General features: G+C 41.0%; 1 protein-coding gene across 2 annotated transcripts in view; it reads right to left on the bottom strand.

The window, feature by feature from the left end:
* AP2M1 (adaptor related protein complex 2 subunit mu 1) overlaps window positions 1–21,441 on the bottom strand; it is a 49,173-nt gene that overhangs the window by 19,817 nt on the left and 7,915 nt on the right. For both annotated transcript variants that reach the window (XM_081956123.1, XM_081956124.1), the window contains exons 2-4: window positions 11,540–11,656; window positions 4,192–4,457; window positions 2,543–2,625 (exon numbers count right to left, since the gene is read on the bottom strand). In XM_081956123.1, coding sequence (XP_081812249.1) covers window positions 2,543–2,625; window positions 4,192–4,457; window positions 11,540–11,613 — 423 coding nt within the window. In that variant the 5' untranslated portion in view covers window positions 11,614–11,656. The remainder of the gene's footprint in view (window positions 1–2,542; window positions 2,626–4,191; window positions 4,458–11,539; window positions 11,657–21,441) is intronic.

Genomic DNA, 21,441 nt, shown 5'->3' with positions numbered 1-21,441 from the left:
CAGAGATCATCACAGCGCAACGGTCAGACCTGGAAGCCATCTTTTATATTTGGGCCTTCAGGCCTGCCACATTTTCTACTGTGGGAAAATGGGAGGGGGGGATTATATGGAGTACGGGAGGTATCTAGTCAAAGTAACATTCTTTTCTCAGAGAGCAAGGCCACCTTGCCCTTCAGCTGCGATGAGGTGACTGGGAGGCACCTCCAGTTTTAGATGGTTCCTGATTGGACCATGGGATGGACATGTGGGTGCTGGACAGGGACTTGAACTTTCCTTTGGGTGGGGAAAACCTGGAAGCTTTCAGATTCGGATTTGCCCAGATGTGCTAATATGACATCTCTAATAAAATGCAACTTTGAGGAAACTCAAGCCTGGGAGTCTTCTTTTGTTGGGGGTCTTACTTGGAACCCTGACAACAACCCATATAGAAGGTTTCAAATTGTAAATCCATTGTTTTACCTAGGCACAAATCATACTGACTGCTAACTGGTTTACGTAGCACCTTCGGTCATAAACAAGAGTTTACAAACCTTACATTAAAATGCAAAGCCAAAATCAAGCAAATTTGAGCTCATGGGATATGTCAGTTTGCTTTGTCAAATGCTTCGGAAAAGCAGGGTATCTTCATTTACTGAACAATCCAAGTGAGGCACAACCTAAATAGAAGCTTACTAAGGGAAAATCATTTCCCCGGCTTAGCAAGCTTAACTGCTATAAAAGGATGACACCCTTTCCTGTTTTTCTTGGGGAAGAGGGAGGGAGACAGGAAACAATCGGCAATAATATCAGAGAGAAAAACAAAATGGATTTTTGCAGGATATCAGTAGGAACTGACCAGAAACAGCTAAATATCTATGGGAAACCTTTATGAGCTGCACAGACTCCCGTTCTAAAAAAAGCTTTTTAAAAAGGGTTTAAACCAGTGTTTCTCAAACTTGGCAACTTTAAGTCCTGTGGACTTCAACTCCCAGAATCCCCCAGCCAGCATAGCTGGCTGGGGAATTCTGGGAGTTGAAGTCCACAGGACTTAAAGTCACCAAGTTTGAGAAACACTGGTTTAAACATTTAAAAAACAGCATTTTAGGAAGAAAGGTTTCTGAAGCATGTCACACTGTGGTAGGTTGATGGGTTGTCCTGATGGGCATGAGAAGACGTAATAGTCTTAAGTTAAAGCACCTTCTTTTCCTGGTGTGCCAAAACCAGACCCACTGACATCCAGATATTAAAAAGCTTCACACACTTGATTACAACTGGATGAAGCCCCAGCACTTTACAGCTGAACTACATAAAAGGCAGATGTACTTACACAATGGTTATTGGCTAGTGCTGGAACTACAATATAGCATCATCTGGAGATATTGTTATGTATCAGGAATAGGAGGAGGAGGAATCCATAACTGAAAACCCACCAAGACCGAGGGAGGGAACTGCTAAGTCAGAGGTGGGGAACGATGGTCCCTTTATGGCTTGTGGACTTCTACCCCCAGAATTCCTGAGCCAGCGTGGCTAGTAGAGGAGCCTGCACTTTCTGGAGAATATCAGTCAGGACAGCCTGATAAAAATGTTAAAATCCAAGAAGCCCAGGAAAGTTTTGTTTCTCCCGGCTCTTACAGGTAGCCTTCAACTTACAACAGTTCATCTAAGGACCATTCAAAGTTACAACGGCACTGAAAAAAAAATGACTGACCATTTTTCACACTTATGACCATGGCAGCATCCCTCTGGTCACGTGATCGAAATTGGATGCTTTGCCACTGGTTCATATTTATGGCGGTTGCAGTGTCCCAGGATCATGTGATCACCTTTTGCGACCTTCTAACAAGCGAATTCAATGGGGAAGCCAGATTCTTTTCACAACCGTGTTACCGACTTAACAACTGCAGTGATTCACTTACTGTGGCCAGAAAAATTGGGCAAAACTCGCTTAACTAATGTTTCACTTAGCAACATACATTCTGGGCTCAATTGTGGCCAAAAGCCAAGGGCTACGTGTATTTACCCTTTTATAAATAAGAGGCCCAAAAAACTCCATTTGAAAGTGATGGGTGTAAAATTGTGTATATAAAGTTTCGTAAACAAGAGTTAACTCAGAGGATGTCCAGCCTTGGCAACTTTAAGACTTGTAGACCTCAACTCCCATGCTGGCTGGGGAATTCTGGGAATTGAAGTCCACAAGTCTTAAAGTTGCCAACGCTGGACACCTCTGGGGTTAAATAAAAGAGTTTGGGATTTGGATGTTAAGTAATTTATTCTGTAATCTACAAAAATAAATGTTCAAACCAATTAATCCGGGGCAGAGAATTACAGCCTTTATGTACAGGATACATTAAAAAAAGAGATCTGTAAAAAAGGAATTACACTTGGAATTCCACAACAGGAAGAGTTCAAATGTTACTATCCTTGTGAGGGAAACGAAGAGTGATTGCAACTGAAATATTCAACTATATTGTGCATCCTAAAGATGTTGTCATAGACTGTAGTGGTGATAACTATTTTTTTAAAGGGTAACGATTAATTAAAACATGTATCAACCTGCATTTACCTGGCTCTTGATTCCTTGTTGGGTGATGAATGTTTTCAGGGCTCCAGTTTCAGAGTTCTGAGGGTAACCAAAGTCCAGGATTTCTACAGAAAAGTAAACAATTGTTGGAGAAAACCAACCGCCAGGCTAATTTTTCTTGCAACTGACTCCCTTTGTGCAAATGACCGGTAAACACTGCTCAAGGAAAGTTTCCCCACACCGCACGTTGTCATACCGATTCCCATAAGGAGGGATCAGGCTTGGCCTGCAGTTAGCAACAGTTACAACAAAATGACAAACTTGGCAAAGACAGCAGAATCACAACATCGGAGGAAACCAGCTCTGAAGCCGGATAATTCAACAGCAGCAGAATAATCTATCTTTGCAGCATTTTCTTTAGATTTTGATTTTCACATTAGCATGGCATAAAAATCAAAACCTAAAAAAACAACAGCAGAGTAGCAGATGTCGTAGCGTACATAGACAAGTTAAGCTCTGGAAAGAGAGAAGTGCCATTAACTGCCTCCTTCTAAGAGGAGATAAGACATGGCTCTCAAGATCCAGACCTGCAACACAAATAGGAAACAAAATTGTGGTTTTGCTAGTTTTAGTCAATTTGCAAAGCCATCATCATCCTGCTTCCTCTCCTGCCCGTAACCTGAAAGCAGTTTTTCAATCCCAACTTACCCAGGGGATCGTTCTTGGAAAGCCACTATCTGTTGATAACGTGGTTGGGGGAAAAAAGTTCAGTGACACTAAAGAACAGCATTCTTTGGCTCATAAAAAGGCAAGCATTAAGAAGTAAAGCAGTTGTTTGTATTACAGATTAAGGTCAAGACACAGATGTCTCCCAGATGTTCCTGAACTGTAGCTTCCCAGCAGTTCTAATCAGCATAGGGGGATGCCAGGAGTTCTAGATTAACATCTGGCGAGTTCACATGTTCCTCTTTCATGATATAGAATCACGTGATCAAAATTGGGCAACTGACTCATATTTATGACGGTTGAAGTGACCCAGTGTCACGAGATCAACTTTTGTGACCGTCTGACAAGGCTGAAGCCAGATCCACTTAACAACCATGTTACTAACTTAAACTGAAATCATTCACTTAACAATTGTAGGAAGAAAGTTCGTAAAATGGGGCAAAGTTCACTTAACTTTGCACAGCATGTTAACCTGTCATTTGAGCACATAACTGTGGGTGTAAAATTTGAGGTGCTTGTGTTGCACTTACTTTCATGGAGAATCACTCACTTTTAACTTTCAGCCTGCTATTTAGTTCTATAGAAAGTGATTTTCAGGACACTGACATTTTTAAATGAGAGGTAGCTTCCCCTATACCATCATGTTCGCTTTCCACAGGTCAATCTTCTTATCTCAACTATGTCCAGAATTCACCAGTGTACATTGCAGAAGTAAAACATTTACAGAGGAGAAATAATTCTTCCGTTGGAGTACATTTGGTTCTATCTTTGCCCTTGTCATCATTTAAAAACTAAATGCAAACCAAAACGCCCGAATCCTAGCATCCTCACAGTGAGCCTAGTTTAAATTTATTCGCCCAGAATCAATTTTATGTAGTGTATACAATAAAAGCCTTCCTACGTTTGCAGCACCAGGGTTGAAGGACATGCCTTCCCAGGAGGGAGACTGAGCCACTTATCCTTACCATCCAGAAGCTCGTAGATGAGCACAAAGTTGTTTTTGATGTTCTCTTCACTGATCTTTCCAAAATAGGCAGTCATAACATCACACATTTTGTAGAGGAACTCAAAGACCATCGCAGCGTTAACATTTTGCTTGGTGACGGCAGCCAGCCAGATATTGGAACGTTTGACGTGGAAGAAACTGGTGCGAGCGATGTTGGTGACCGGTGAACGCACTTGTTGTCGTGCGTGGATGACATTGACTCGGAAAGCGTCCACTGCATTCCGCCTGGAGAATTAGAACAGGGTAGAGAGACATGAGTGAGATGACCAAAGCAAAGAGACCAACAAATTATATAAGAAATAATAATTATGTAAAATAAAATGAAATTTCAATTTGCAAATAAATTAGGAGTAGCTGGAATATAAATTACAAAAAAGGAGAACAACATAATATTGAATTTACAAGAGGGAGATGTTATATTGCTGGACAATGTGGCCATACAAAAAGCATTATATCAATATTATTCCAACTTGTGTAAAGAAAATCACAACTCTCTATAGAGAAAATAGATAAGTATCCAAAGAAACTCAATTGACTGAGGATCATAGAGAGCAGAGACAGATTACAAACAGATTTATAACAATATGGGAAGTGTCTGAAGCTATAAAAATATTAAACTAGAAGAGCTGCTTAGACCAGGTGCATTAACACGTCCTTATAATAAATGTTTTGAGGAGAAACTTTTACCACCTTTACAAAACACAATGAACTCCTTTCCTACAAGGAGGAAAGATGCCAGGTAATTGGAAAGAGGCTGATATAGCAATATACCTAAAGAGAGACAAGACTTGACTTTAATAAGAGACTATATAAGCTGATGTCATTATTGGATAATGACTATGAATTGTTCACGATTCTAGTTGGTACACTGAAAACAATTCAGCAAGAAATTATTCATGAAGATCAATGTGGGTTTTTGCCTAAAAGACAGTTAAAGGACAATATTAGGAAAGTGTTGGACATTTTGGAATATTTGAGGCAACATAATGAAAAACAAGCCACTTTGATCGGAGAAGCAGAGAAAGCCTTTGACAATTTGAATTGGGCTTTCTTGTTCAAGGTTTTGGAAAATACAAATTTTGGAGATAGCTTTATAAAATGGGTGAGATCAATTTTACACTTCACAAATAATTGTTAAAGGATATCTAACAAAACCCTGTGAAATACAAAAAGAAACAAAACAGTGATGCCCATTGTCTCCTCTCTTCTTTATTTGGGTTCTTGAAATATTCAATAGAAATACCAGATGAGAGGATTGTGGGATTAATGACTTTAAAAGAAATGTATTAAGTTAAAGGCTTTTACAGATGACTTGGTGTTGATTCTGGAAGATCCTTTCATGGGAACTGAAATATTAATGGGAAAATAATGTGGTGCATTTCAAGACTAATAAACAGAAAATGAAAATGTTAACAAAAATAGAAGATCAAACATAATTTATGAATAAAATGGGTGTTAAGGTTGAGAAGAAGGTAAAACAGCTGGGTAATGACAAACCACAATGACAAACATGAACTGTATGCTATTTCAAGATAAGTGTGCTAAGACACAGAATGAAGTTTAAAAAGACATATTAAGATGGGAGAAACTACAAGTGTTATTCTTCATCCTAGTGTTTTCCTGCAGGTGCAGGGTCTGCTTTTCATTATCAACAAACAGTATCTATACAAACTGCATATTGTAAAATACCACAAGCTATGATTACCCAAATCAATACTTAGTTAACAACAGAATCAGTTTCTTAAAAGAATGAGGATACCTTTATTCAGAGGAAATATTTATTAGGCATATGTGGGTGATGTCATTATGAGGGAAAAGTCTAGAAAATTCATTGCATGTTTTCAATTACAGTAAAAGGAACTGATCAACTATCAGTTCCAGCTTCAAGAACACATTGATACCTTCCATTTACCATTTCATGCTTTGAAATTCAAGACAGCTACTTCTCACTCAAGTGCCCAGCTTCATATACTTTTTAATATTTAATATCACACAGACCTCTTTGTAATAATGGCGCAAAACTATACCGATTGACATTGCCAGGGCCTTGGATTAAATTCCTGTGCAATCAAACCCAAATCCATTATTCATGTCAAGTTTAAAGATTAGCTTAGCAATTATATGGACTTCTTTAGTCTTCTAAGAAAATTCACTTTTAATAGATATTTGAGACTATTGCTATTGAGTTTTCTATACATTTTAACTCCTTTTCTTATAACTGCTCAAATAACACACACAAAAAATCAGAAAGGGGAAGTCTCTAGTTTCTAACTGTCTAAAAATCTGCAGGCTCCAGTTTCTCAACTAGTAAAGAGAATAACTGGTCTGCTTAAACAAGAGCCAACCTTCATATAGTCCTGTTTTTGATTTGACACTGCCTTAATGTCAATGGCGATACAAAAGTGAGCTTGACTTCATAACCAGGTGCCCCGTGTTGAGTTCCTGCCATTCTTCTCTTACCTATTACTACAGCGGCCAATGAGATGGGATGAACAGAAATGGCGTCAGCGAAGAAAAGGAGTGACAGCAACAAGAGAAAGGTTAGAACACAGACATACACACAAAGCACAATGAATCAAACCAAAAGGAGAAGAGACAACAGACAAGAAACCCCCTCCCTCAAAAAGATTTCAAGGCACTATTTAAATCCTCTAGGCCAGCTTTCCCTGCCCCATACTTCTAATTCACAATCGGTATAGGGCAGCGATGGCGAACCTTTTTTGGCTCGCGTGCCACAAGTGGGGGGAGCGCAGGGGGGTCGTGTGCGGGCGTGCCGCACCCATAATGCAACACGCAACACCCCCCAGTGCGCATGCGCGCACGTGTGACCCCCCCATTTTTACATGCTTTTTTCGCCCTCCCCAGGCTCCAGAGGCTTTATAGGAGCCTGGGGAGGGCGAAAAGAGCCTCCCCCGCCCCTCCGGAGGCTTCAGGGACCATCCGGAGGCCTCCCTGAAGCCTTTGGAGCGCTTAAAACCACCCTCCGAGCAAACTGGAAGTCACTTCTGGTTTGCTTGGAGGGTGGTTTTAAGCGTTCCGAAGGCTTCAGGGAAGCCTCTGGATGGTCCCTGAAGCCTCCGGAGGGCCTCCGGGGGGGCGGGGGAGGCTCTTTTCACCCTCCCCAGGCTCCTATAAAGCCTCTGGAGCCTGGGGAAGGCGAAAAATAGCTTTTAAAAAGGTGAACTCAGCACCTTGCGTGCCCTGACAAATGGCTCCGCGTGCCACTTGTGGCACACGTGCCATAGGTTCGCCATCACTGGTATAGGGCCACTGCTCAATCAACATGCTCAATGGGATTTATGCACATTTCAAGGTGTTTGGAGGAGACCAGGTAAAGGAAAGCTGGTCTAGGTAGAGAAGCAAAAAAGCTCTTAAGAAAAGGCAAGCGGTGTATGAATTGTACAGTATGGAGCAACCAGGCTGTGTGATCATAGATAAGCACAAACCCTGATCCCTCTCTTGATCTTAGCGTGCAGAATGCCACTAAAGTCGACATCTGAAATAGCTTTGGATTGACAGAAAAGCGTAATTCCTTCCATCATTTTGTTTTGTTTTTTATTCTGTTGTTGTAATCATCTCCAGCCTGAACTCAGATAATTAGGAACTAAAAGGGACAACATTGTATAGTTATCAGCTTTCCGATTTCAAGATTGGCTTGGGAGCTTAACATACTTAAGCCTTCTTTAGAAGTGAGATGCACTGTGAGATGAGCGGCATATCCATTTGATGAATAAATAAATGAACACATTTGTCAATTCAAAAAACAATCGTTTGAGGTATGAATTTACCCATCATGGATTCACTATATTATTGTTTTTTTTCTTAAACAGAAAGAGAATTCTGTTAAGAAAATGTTTAAGTTGTAAGTTCAGCCAGATAAGGTCATAGCCAAAGTATGACTGCTTCCTGACATCTGTAATTGTTATATAAATAATGCTTCCAACAAAATTTAAAAGCATATTTAAAAAGGAAGGTAATATACTCCCATTATGTTGTAATTAGGATTGTAAAAAAGAGAAATAGTTTTAGAAGAATGCAAGAGGTAATCCAAATTGTGTGGGAAAAACCCACACAACAGGGGAAAATTCTGAAGCTGACAGTTTTCTCATTCAATGACCAAAAAACTAAGTGATACAGAAATACATGTCCAATCAATATACAGAATCCACAAATATACGGACAGCACATCCCATTCTCTTCTAGAACTGAAGATGTTACCTAATCAGGTAATAAAATGTCTGCAAGCAAACAACCAAGCTTTAAGCACAAGGACTCCATGTATGTAGAATCTTTCAGCAATCAAAACTATTAGTCTGTACTGTGATAATCCTGAGAAACCAACATGCTGCTGATCACAAACAAAATACATTTTCTATATATCTTTTAACACCATTCTTTGACTCAGAAAAGGTTTGAACATACAGTATAATTTTATACGATGTCTTTCTTACATAGGATATAGGGTCAATATTCCAAAGCAATAAATCAGCAGTTCGCCCTTGAGAACATAAGGTTTCAGATCCATACTGTCTGGGCAACAGAATGTAAAAGGCAATCCATGACCCATTGGATTTTTTTTAGAGATATTTCTTTACCTTTCATTTAAAAAATGACCACCAGCGGGCAAAAAAGCAGTGGAGTGGAAATGACTTTTGACCTCCTACTGGCTTCTCCATTATCCTTCCTTGTAGCAAGCTGGCAGTGAGTGTTGGAATTGCCAATCGCATGATCACAGGTGACCACTGGGGCACAGCAGCACTAATGCAGTCACAACTTTGCCACATGTTAATGGTGCCCTATGTCCTGGAATTTGCCCATAATCTTTCAGTTAGCCCATTTGAGGTACATTGATTCAAAAATTGTTGCCCTATGATGCACTGTTTTGCCCAGTTGAAGATTACAATTAACTAGACGTGAGTGCTTTAGTGGTATATAAATTGATCGCTTTTGTTTTGTAGACAATAAGGATAACATGGCTAGCATTTAAGGGTTTTGCAGAATCCTTTACAGCTAATCTGTTCCTTACACCTACTTATAAAGGTAATGCTATTTTAATTATTACATTGCTGTTTTATTATGATGTGTAAGTTTTGTAATACAGCCTGCGTAATTTGATGATGCTATACTTACCATACCTTTTTCCCTCAAAAAAGAGGCTGAAAATCTGGGTGCGTCTTATACACTGAATAGAGCATTTTTTGTCTCCCGAAACCCTGCCCCCTTCACCAAAATGGCCATGCATAGCCGTTAGGGGGCTTGTAGAGTGCTCCTGGGGGCTGGGGAGGAAAGAAATGAGTGAAAAACGGGCCACTTTTTGCTCGTTTTTGTCCCCCCAGCCCCCAGGAGCACTCTATAAGCCTCCTAAAAGCTACGCATGCCCCCCCTTTTTTTTTTACAAAAAATGGACTCGTTTTTGGGAGATCTATAGCGTGCAAAAACTTTTTTTTTTAATTTGCCTCTTCAAAATCTTGAAAATATCTTCCTTCATAGCTTTTCTCCATAGCTTTTCTCCCAAGTCACAACTGAAGCCTGAAAATACACAAAACCTCTGCTTGTTCTCTGCAATAGATTTCTTTCAGGGCCTGCTAAGAAGATTCTACAGAAAGGCTCTACTTATCTCTATACTGAGAATTACTTCTATGAGTCTTACCCTTTTTTAAATACAAGCTTTGAACTGATATCATTACTGCCTTATATCTCAGAGTATGTACCATTCAGTGTTATGCAGGATATCGCCCTCAATGCTTAGGCAAAATACTGACCTCTGATTTCCAAGAAAATTCCACAGTGCCACACAATATTACTATATGCTGACTGCTTAACTCTTTGTAAAACTTAAATTATCTTTAAGTCTGCAATATTGGTTCTACAACATAATCTGAGCTGCAACTAAGTTCAACAAATAAAGAAATTCTGATTAAATTAAAAAATACACAAAACAGTGCACTTTGCTATGTCTCTATTAAACATAATGAGTCAATATTTTCGGTCTCCGTTGGAAAGGGTTCATAGCGCTCACACTATGGAAATGTTTTTACAATTTATGAGTGGGTTTAAAATATACTTATGTAGCTAGTCCTTTTAATATATTCTTTTAGTTTTATTTTGACAGGTCTTTAATATTGTTTCTATCATTTCTTTGTAGACCGCTCACAGCTGTTAAAGAAATACAGAGCGTACATTTCTTTTTAAATAAAACCTTTCAAATTGTAATCTTTAAACCATAATTTTCCAAATTCCTCTTTCTTATGCAACTGTAACAACATAGTTTTGAAAAACTTAGGTAAAAGAAATAATACAAGAGCTACAGGTAATCCCCGGATTACGAGTGTTCCCTTAGCGAAAGCTGAAAGTGATACGTGATAAGCGCCCCTTAGCGTTTATGAACAAGTCCTGAAAGTACAAATCTTGTAGGACCATGGCTGTTGTTCATCCTTACGAACAACTGCAGAGGCTCTGTAACATTCATCCTGCACATTGCCAGCCAAATGGGAGGTTCGGAGGGGCGCCCCTCCGGAGTTCTGTTTCAGCCTGCAACATGCCAGGAAGGCCTGCGAAGGTCTGAACGGAGCATCCGAGTGGTGGATGCGGCTGAGAGGCTAGAGAGGAGAATGTTTGGTAGATCTTTGCACAGTAAGTGACCCAGTAGGGCAGGTTGGGTGGGAGGGAAGCAATGGGAGGGGGCTCCATGAGGTATTTCAGTGAGTCAGGAAGGCGTCTGGAGTGGTCTTAGGCAGGTGGCCTGTTCTATCACTAGGCCCTCCCCCACCCTGAAATATCTCATGTGCACTTAATGAGCCTCGCATTCAATTAGCAAATGCATGGGCAAAAGGAGGGAGTGATCCTGTTCAAGGTACGAGATTCACTCCCACTAATCCACGGGTTATGAATGGAATGGGCAGGCTCCATTACATTTGTAACTCAAGGACTACCTGTACTTAGAAAGAAAAAGGTTCAGTCTATGTTCACATGCATTTTGAGAAAATTTAGTAAGCTTATTATTTCTTTCTCTAGATTTGACAAACAGAATATTTAAAGGTAATGAAAAATATTGTATTTAAAGAAGAAAAATATATTATATTCAATGCATAAAAAGAGTTCCTTCAATCAATGCCTATTTTTCATTGTTAAATGCTGGGAATAACATAAGGTAACACATACCATGAGATAACAAAATGAACACAGCCTGGATGCAACACACAATACACAAGTTCCACATGCACAAAATGTATAGCAACAGCAGCTCAAATGTTGCAAGAAGTGGTATCCGGGTTCAAAAGTAATGCAGGATGAAGACTCTGACTTACCCAATGTCATCTCTGTAAACCCGGGAGATTAAAACCTCTCCCTTATGATTATAAATGAACAGGCCTCCAATCATGATGAATTCTTAGTCTTCTTTTTCCATGGTGTTTATATCCAATCTGTAATTATAGGAGAGAAGCTTATGGTTAGTATTGAAATTACCAATTTCAGCAAACCAATCTTTCATTTCCTCATCTACTTTAATATGCAAGGAACTAATCACAGTTCACAAATCTGCTTGCTACAACAAGCTCCTCTGATCTCTCTGATAAGTAACAAGTAAATTGGGAGCATTGCACCAACCCCTATTCTTCTCGGGATTAGGCTTGTGCTGAGCATATCTCCCAAGCATGCCTAACTAGGGATGAAAGAATAATCCAACCTGATTACATTTCCAACAGCTTTTGGAAACCAATATATAACACTTACATCAAAAAACTATTTTGGCAAGAAATATCAGAATATTAAGGGGGGGAGGGGAATACTGAACCAATTTTAACAGTGATGTTCACAGGAGATATGCTATTTAACTTCAACCAATGTACTATTGCATCTTAACTGTTCAATTTAGATGTTGCAATCTTTAACTTGTCCAATTTCCAAATCATATTTTGGTATTTCATACAGGTAGTCCTTGACTTATAACCACAATTGAACCCAACATTTCAGTTAAGTGAAACTTTGTTCAGTGAATTTTGCTTTCTACTATCTTTCTTGTTTCAGATGTTAAGTAAGTCACTATAGTTGGTAAATTAGTAACCTGATTCTTAAGTGATTCCCCATTGACTCTGCTTGTCAGGTCGCAAAAGGGGATCATATGATCTAAGGACATAGCAACACACATAAATAGGAACCAATTGCCAAGCATCTGAATTTTGATCACATTTTTTAATGCAGTTGAAACGGTCACTAAACGAACTGCTGTATGTCGAGAGCTACCTTTATGCACTCAAACAGAAGTCTGTATTTTGTATTATAATTATTTCAAATTTGAGCAGGATTCTAAGTAGTCCACCTTGCTTCTGTAAAACTTTGGAACTAATACTATGTATCTGAAGGCATTACAATTATAATGTTTCTGGAGAAAGTCTCAAAAGATTTCCTCTTTATTTTATTAAAGGATAGATTTGCAGTCTATTAATGATTATTTCTCTATGGATCATAAGACTGCACTTATGAAAATATTTAATATTCAGTCAAGAAGCATTTACCCTGGGCTTTTTTTCATCGTCCCATACTTTTAATACTCAATTAATTATAATTCACTGGACACTTCAATTGGTACCAGATCAAATTTAAACAGTCTTTCTGGGAAGCCTTCCCCACAGACATAGCAACAGAACCCAAGGCCAACAATTAGCTTAATAATATAACATTAGGCACAGGCAATCCAAAATGACATTTTGCATCTTGTACATTCCTAAAGTTGAACCTTAGTCTAGTCTACTTGTTTGAATGAAATTTGTTATTTTTCTTCGTCGTTCTTTGTCTTCACGTTGTAGGAATCATTTGATTAGAAAGCTAATCTTTGATAAAGCATTAACTTATTCCTAGCCAGGATGAGTATAAAGCAATCCTTGAGGAAGTTCAGTTGTGAGGCAGTGCAGCACAAGGCTAGGAAGGCTAGGAAAAGAGGGGTGCATGCATGTGTGCAAGCGCAAGGAGGCCGCAAAACAGCCCTGGGGTTGAAAGAAACCCCTGAGCTGCAGGGCAATGCAAAGCCCACACCCCAGCCCACTCTCAGCTTAATTGCCCTCAGCATCCTGCATTCCTGTAACTGCTGGCCACATGAGGCTATCTCCCCCAGTATCGTGCAAGGAAACTGCTGAGCACATCCGGGGGAAGAAAGTCTTGTGCTGTCAGCAACTGCCTCACACAAGGCCCGGCCATGGATGTCTGGTCAGCAGCAGGAGAAAGGAGGCCCGCTAAGGTGTCAGGAATTGTGGAGCACAGGCAATTAAAGAGCCGTGGTGGCGCAGTGGTTTGGAATGCAGCATTGCAGGCTAAGTCTGTCCACTGCCAGCAGTTCAATCCTGACCCGCTCAAGGGTGACTCAGCCTTCCATCCTTCCGTGGTCCATAAACTGAGGACCCAGATTGTTCTGGGCAAGAGGCTGACTCTGTGAACCACTTAGAGTGCTGTAAAGCACTATGAAGCGGCATACAAGTCTAAGTGCTATTTGCTTTGAATAATTCTCTGAAGTTACTCTGGGTCCATGAAAGAAAATCTAAGCCAAATCCAAATTTACCCTTTTTAGAGACATGAAATAAAAACACCCCTCTAAACTAGCAAAAGTTTTTTCCTCATTAATATTATCGATTGCACTCAAGATGTATCCCACATTATCTCTTCAGGACCAATCCAGTCTGATCAAGTTATTCAATCTCTTTCCAGCCATGAAAATCTTGCAGTCTACATTCGATAAAGAGATAGGCCCATAGGACTCTAGACAGGTTGGATCATTTCCCTCTACAGAAAAGATATATAAAAGCCTTCTGTTATTAAAGAAGGAAGGGTCAATATTGTCATAAACCATCATCATCAGTTAGTTTAATAGTTTGGTAAGAATTTATCTGAAAGCCTTATAGAGAGGAGTCATCCAGTCCTGTTGATTTATTCAATTTTCATATCTGCACTACATCCTATGTTTCATCTTCTTGTTACAGTTTAAGTACTTCCTTTTTCTGGTTTGCAAATTCCATGATCTACATTTGGTTTATAATGCCATGTAAACTTCCCCTAACCATTTTTCTAGATGTTTTTTCCTATATAGTCAAGAATATCTAACGACGTTAGAAGTTGAAACATGTTTTTTTTTCCATCCCAAACCATTTTTTCTCTTGTTCCTTTTATCAATTGATAAGCCAAACATTTCTGCTGTTTGTCGCCTTTTACAAAATGCTTCTGGTTAATGAATTTCCTTATGTGTCATTTACTTCCATAAGATCTAACGTAGATACCTTAACTCTTTTCTTTTTATACTGATCACCGAGAGAAGGTTGTGTAACACCTCAAAAATCTGCTTTTCAATGGATTTTGGTCATGTCATTTGGAGACTTTGCAGTCTCAGCTCCTGTTCAGAGCAGATTAAAATTGCAGCCAAGAGGACTTTTCCAGTTACATCTTGTGTACCAGCTATGCTCCTTCCTGGACTGGGAGGTCCCCACACTCAAGTTCTAGTTGGATTACTGTAATAAGCTCTAAACGGGTCTGCCCTTGAAAACCATCAAAATGCTGCAGCCTGAGCAAAGATGGGGGCACCATGTTATGTGCCCATGCCCCTGCTGCTTCATCCAGAAGTGATTGGCTTCTGGATGAATGCAAGGTGCTGATTATCACCCTTAAAGCACTTCATGGCAGAGGACCCAGTTATCTGAGGGACCATATGCCTCCATTTGTCTCTCCTCATCTGGTTTGATGCAGCAGGGTGTGGGTCATTCATGAAATGTCACCGTTTGGGATTCAGAAAGCACGGTTACTGTTGTAATTCCTGCCCTGTGGAATTGCAAAATTTCTGCAGCACTGTTGAAGATCTGGTTGTTTGCCTAGGCTTTGGCAATATATCCTTACTTTAACTGGGCAGCCAAGGTCACTTTTTACATCTTGAGTGATCCCGTTAGAAATATTCATTCTTGGCCAACACATCCTCATCACAATGAGATAGCACAATACTCGGGGGGGGGGGGTTGAAAGGATGATGCCAAGGCTTTGCCATCATCCATAAAGGCCTCCAGATGAAATGGAATAGCCCACTTGCATTTAATCTTTCTTTCTTGGAGGCTGGATATTTAAGTATATTGTAATGCACCTTCATTGTTACCAGGGTGGGTAAAAATTGTTGGTTTTTTTTAAATAAAAAAAATCATTTTTAAAAAATTTTTTATCAAATTTATTTTAATAAAATGCTTTCGGAGTAAAAATCTATCTAAAGATGGTTTTCTATTTAAGATACATTAATAATTTAGTTTATTCAGCATGAAATGGAGCTTAGCTATGTAGCTTGAGGCTGTCTATTCTGCAATATTGGGATTCTCGGTGAGTCAACAGCGGGTCAGAAGAGGAGCTACTGCAGGGCAGAGATGACAGTTGCTCTTTAAAAATTATTTAAATCAAGTTGATTTAAATCAAGTCTCTTTACTAGTGGTTTAAATTGACTTCATTTAAATCAAATCCACCCTGATTGTTACATTGTTATTCACAGAATCATAGAATCAGTTGACGTTGAAAGGTACCTTGGAGGTCTTTTAGGCCAACCCACTGCCCAAGGAAGGAGTCCTTATACCAGGGGTGTCCAAACTTGGGAACTTTAAGACTTGTGGACTTCAACTCCCAGAATTCCCCAGCCAGCCATGCTGGCAGGGGAATTCTGGGAGTTGAAGTCCACAAGTCTTAAAGTTCCCAAGTTTGGACACCCCTGCCTTATACCATCCTGAATAAATGGTTGTCCAATCTTTTGTTGAAAACCTCCAGCTATGGAGCACTCACAACTCCAGGAGGCAAGCTATTCCACTGATTAATCATTCTTACTGCTACAGTCAGAAAATCCCTCCTCATTTCCAGGTTGAATCTCCTTCTGATGAGCTTCCACCCACCCATTGCTTCTTGTCCTGCCCTCAATTTTTTCCCTGTAAGATTTGCTTTTGAATTTAACTACACAGCTCTTATCTTATATTAAACATGGGGAAAATTCTGAAATGATTTATTTTGCTCTGATTTTTTTTCCATCTCAGAAACCTGGCATTTAAACAGGGGTAGGTACACTTTTTATAGCAGAGCTCTTCAAACTTGACAACTTTAAGCTCTGCTGGCTGGAGAATTCTGGGAGTTGAAGTGCACACGTCTTAAAGTTTCCAAGTTTGAAGAGCTCTGCTTTATAGCCACTGTATATCGAGTAGAACATTTGGTAAAATGTATATTATTCTAACTCCAGACTGTAGAGATATTTTCTGCCTTTTTAGCTGCAATACTGCATATTTTATAATACAATAATACAATAATACAATAGTAGAGTTGGAAGGGACCTTGGAGGTCTTCTAGTCCAACCCCCTGCCCAGGCAGGAAACCCTATACCGTTCCAGACAAATAGCTATCCAACATCTTCTTAAAGACTTCCAGTGTTGGGGCATTCACAACTTCTGGAGGCAAGCTGTTCCACTGATTAATTGTTCTCACTGTCAGGAAATTCCTCCTCAGTTCTAAATTGCTTCTCTCCTTGATTAGTTTCCACCCATTGCTTCTTGTTCTACCCTCAGGTGCTTTGGAGAATAGTTTGACTCCCTCTTCTTTGTGGCAACCTCTGAGATATTGGAATAATGCTATCATGTCTCCCCTAGTCCTTCTTTCTCTTAAGCTAAACATACCCAGTTCCTGCAACCGTTCTTCATATGTTTTAGTCTCCAGTCCCCTAATCATCTTTGTTGCTCTTCTCTGCACTCTTTCTAGAGTCTCCACATCTTTTTTACATCGTGGCGACCAGAACTGAATGCAGTATTCCAAGTGTGGCCTTACCAAGGCATTATAAAGTGGTATTAACACTTCACGTGATCTTGATTCTATCCCTCTGTTGATGCAGCCTAGAACTGTGTTGGCTTTTTTGGCAGCTGCTGCACACTGCTGGCTCATATTTAAATGGTTGTCCACTAGGACTCCAAGATCCCTTTCACAGTTACTACTACTGAGTAAGGTATCACCTATACTGTACCTGTGCATTCCGTTTTTGTTGCCTAAATGTAGAACCTTACTCTTTTCACCATTGAATTTCATTTTATTAGATAGTGCCCAATGTTCAAGTTTGTCAAGATCCTTCTGTATCTTAAGCCTATCTTCTGGAGTGTTGGCTATTCCTGCCAGCTTGGTATCATCTGCAAATTTGATGAGTTCCCCATTTATTCCCTCATCCAAATCATTGATGAAGATGTTGAAGAGTACTGGGCCTAAAACAGAGCCTTGGGGTACTCCACTGCATACTTCCCTCCATGTAGATGCAGTTCCATTGAGAACTACACGTTGAGTGCGGTTGGTCAGCCAGTTACCAATCCATCTGGTGGTGATGCTGTCTAACCCACATTCTTCTACTTTATCTAGTAGTAGGTTATGGTCTACCTTATCAAAAGCCTTACTGAAGTCCAAGTAAACTATATCAACGGCATTCCTCTGGTCCACTAATTTTGTCACATTATCAAAGAATGCAATAAGATTAGTCTGGCATGATCTGTTTTTGACAAATCCATGTTGGCTTTTGGCTATTACTTTGTTTGCTTCTAGGTGTTCGCAAATTCGTTGCTTGATTATTTTTTCCAGAATCTTTCCTGGTATTGAGGTTAGGCTGATAGGTCTGTAGTTTCCTGGATCTAATTTTTTCCCTTTTTTGAAGATGGGAACCACATCAGCTCTTTTCCAGTCCTCTGGTAGTTCCCCGGTGTTCCAGGATCTCTGAAAGATATAATTCAGTGGTTCTGAGATCTCGTCTGCTAGTTCCTTCAGAACTCTGGGGTGTAATCCATCCGGTCCTGGTGATTTGAACTCATCTAGGGTAGACAGGTGCTCACTTACCATTTTCTTCCCTATTTCAATTTGTGTTCCTAATTTTGTGGTGCTGCTTTTGATAGGTTGGACTGTTTTATCCCTTTGTGTAAAGACAGATGCAAAACATGAGTTAAATAGTTCTGCTTTCTCCCTGTTGCTTGTCACCTTCTTGCCACTTTCTCCTAGCAATGGACCAATTGTTTCCTTAACTTTTTTCTTGTTTTTAACATGTTGGAAGAAGCTTTTTTTGTTAATTTTTACTTTTGTGGCAAGCCTTTCTTCATTGTGAGCCTTAGCTTTCCTCACTTCATCTTTACAGGCTCGGGCTATTTGCTGATATTCTGCCTTAGTTATGTCCCCCTCCTTCCACTTTTTATACTTACTTTTTTTGTCTTTCAGTTTGTCAGATAGTTGTTTATGCAGCCATGCTGGTTTCTTTTGGGAGCTGTTGTTTTTCTTCTTCATTGGTATTGTGTTAGACTGGGCTTTTCTAATCTCATTTTTCAAAATTTCCCAAGCTTCTTGAGTTGTTTTCCCCTCGAGGATTCTCATCCATGGAATTTTTCCCAAGCTCTAAGTTTATTGAAATTAGCTTTCTTAAAGTCCAAGACTCTAGTTTGACTTTGTTCTACTACTTGTGTTTGGATAATGTTGAATTCCAATATTGCATGGTCACTTGCCCCCAGGGTTCCTATGGCTTCAACACCTTCTATCATTTCCTCTCTGTTAGTGAGAATTAAGTCCAGTATGGCTGATCCCCTTGTTTCCTTCTCTACTTTTTGGAAAACAAAGTTGTCTGCTAGGTTTGTTAGGAACCTGTTGGATCTTCCACTTGGTGCAGAGTTTGTTTCCCAGTTGATGTCAGGGTAGTTAAAATCTCCCATTACTATTGTGGTGTGCTTCCTACATACCTTAGTTAGCTGACTAGCAAAAAGTTCATCTTCTTCCTCTGCTTGGTTGGGTGGCCTGTAGTATAGACCTATGGCAATGTCATTTCCCCCACAACCTTTAATATTGACCCAAATGCATTCAAGATAGTTCTCATTATTGTTGTGCTCTATTTCTGTAGAGACATAGTTATTTCTTATATATATATATATTTTGTCTTTAAACAAAACCTTTTTCAATTATCCGGCCTGGCTCAACCATAGTTCCATCTTATTCCTCCTGACAGTCTTTTAAATCCGTAATTTTAAACTGGGGTATTTTAATTGCTAATTTTATTATTATTATTTTATGTATTTAATGATTGTTACCTCCTTCGTGTATATGTATGTGTATATGTATATATATATGTGCTTTTTTATTGTACGCCGCCCCGAGTCCCTTGTGGAGAGGGAGCGGCTAACAAATCAAATAAATTCTAATTCTAATTCTAAACGCATAAATATAATAAATACGTCACATTGTAAGTTTCTTCTAGATTTCTTGACTTCTAATGATTCATCTTTGTTTATATCAAGATACTCTGATATTTTTTTCAATTTCTCTCTCCCAATCTATTTATCTCAAACCTTCTGACATTCCTCTGAAATTTAAATTGTTCCTGCCAATTAATTCTGTTGCAAGTATCCTTGGTATACCGAGGAGCTGAGGGTGATGAAGCGCCATAGGAGACGTCTAGAGAGCAGGTGGAGGTCCTCACGCTCCGAATCTGATCGAACACAGGTAAGAGCCTATTTACAGACCTACCTTGTGGCATTGAGAGCGGCCAAACGTAGATATTGTGCCGCTCTTATTGCGTCCGCTGATAACCGCCCTGCCGCCCTGTTTAGGGTGACCCGCTCCCTCTTATCACAGAGGATGCAGGGGGCGCCCTTGCAGGGCAGAGCAGAGGAGTTTGGGGAATATCTGCAGGACAAAGTCGCTCAGATCCGGAGCGGATGGGCCCCCTTCAGTGGACCGGACGGGCCGCCAACAGCGAGTCTTGTGAGACCATCCTGGGAGGAGTTTGATTCTGTTGCCCCCGAGGATTTGGACAGGTTGCGTGGACGGCTACGACCCACCACATGTTTAATGGACCCGTGTCCCTCCTGGTTGGTACTGGCATCTTGGGAGGTGACCCAAGGCTGGCTTCTGGGCCTGGTGAATGCCTCATTGGGTGAGGGATCCTTACCAACCGCCTTGAAGGAGGCGGTGGTGAGGCCCTTACTTAAGGGGCCTTCACTCGACCCAACGGAGCTAGCTAATTATCGTCCAGTCTCCAACCTTCCCTTTCTAGCGAAGGTTGTCGAGAATGTGGTGGCGAGGCAGTTTCCACGACACCTTGACGAATCCGATTATCTAGACTCACGCTAGTCCGGCTTCCGACCCGGGCACAGCACGGAGACAGCCTTGGTCGCGTTGGTCGATGATCTCTGGAGGGCCAGAGATAGAGGCTGTTCCTCTATCCTGGTCCTATTAGACCTCTCGGCGGCTTTTGATACCATCGACCATGGTATCCTATTGCGCCGGTTGGAGGGGATAGGAGTCGGAGGTACCGTTCTACGGTGGTTCGGCTCCTACCTCTCCGACCGGAAGCAATGTGTGTTGACAGGGGGGCAGAGGTCGACCCTGAGGCCACTCACTTGTGGAGTGCCACAGGGGTCGGTCCTCTCGCCTCTCCTGTTCAACAATATGTGAAGCCGCTGGGTGAGATCATCCGTGGTTTTGGGGTTGAGTACCACCTGTACGCTGATGATACTCAGCTGTACATTTCAACCCCAAACCACCCCAACGAGGCTGTCGAAGTGATGTCCCGGTGTTTGGAAGCCGTCGGGGTCTGGATGGGGGACAACAGACTCAAACTCAACCCCTCCAAGACTGAGTGGCTGTGGCTACCGGCACCTCGGTTCAGTCAGCTGATTCCATCGCTGGCCATAGGGGGCGAACAATTGCCCCCTGTGGAACGGGCGCGCAATTTGGGCGTCCTCCTTGATGCCCGGCTGTCAATGGATGACCATGTGACAGCCGTGGCAAGGGGGGCGTTCCACCAGGTTCGCCTGGTGCGCCAATTGCGCCCCCTACTGGACCGGGATGCTCTACGCACGGTCACTCATGCGCTGGTGACGTCCCGCCTGGACTACTGCAACGCTCTCTACATGGGGCTGCCCTTGGGACGCGCCCAGAGACTGCAGTTAGTTCAGAACGCAGCCGCGCGGGCTGTGATGGGGAGTACTAGGTACTCCCACGTAACACCTCTCCTGCGGGAGCTGCACTGGCTACCTGTGGTTTTTCGGGTGCGTTTCAAGGTCCTGATTACCATCTTTAAAGCGCTCCATGGCACAGGACCTAGTTACTTGCGGGATCGCATCCTCCCACATACTTCCCTGCGGCCAATTTGCTCACACAGGGAGGGGCTTCTCCTGGTGCCGTCCACTAGGCAATGCCAACGGGCGAC

The sequence above is a fragment of the Natrix helvetica genome (assembly GCF_964273705.1).
Source record: "Natrix helvetica genome assembly, chromosome: 5".
NCBI classification, from domain to species: Eukaryota; Metazoa; Chordata; class Lepidosauria; order Squamata; family Natricidae; genus Natrix; species Natrix helvetica.
This window is presented reverse-complemented; position numbering and strand designations above follow the sequence as displayed.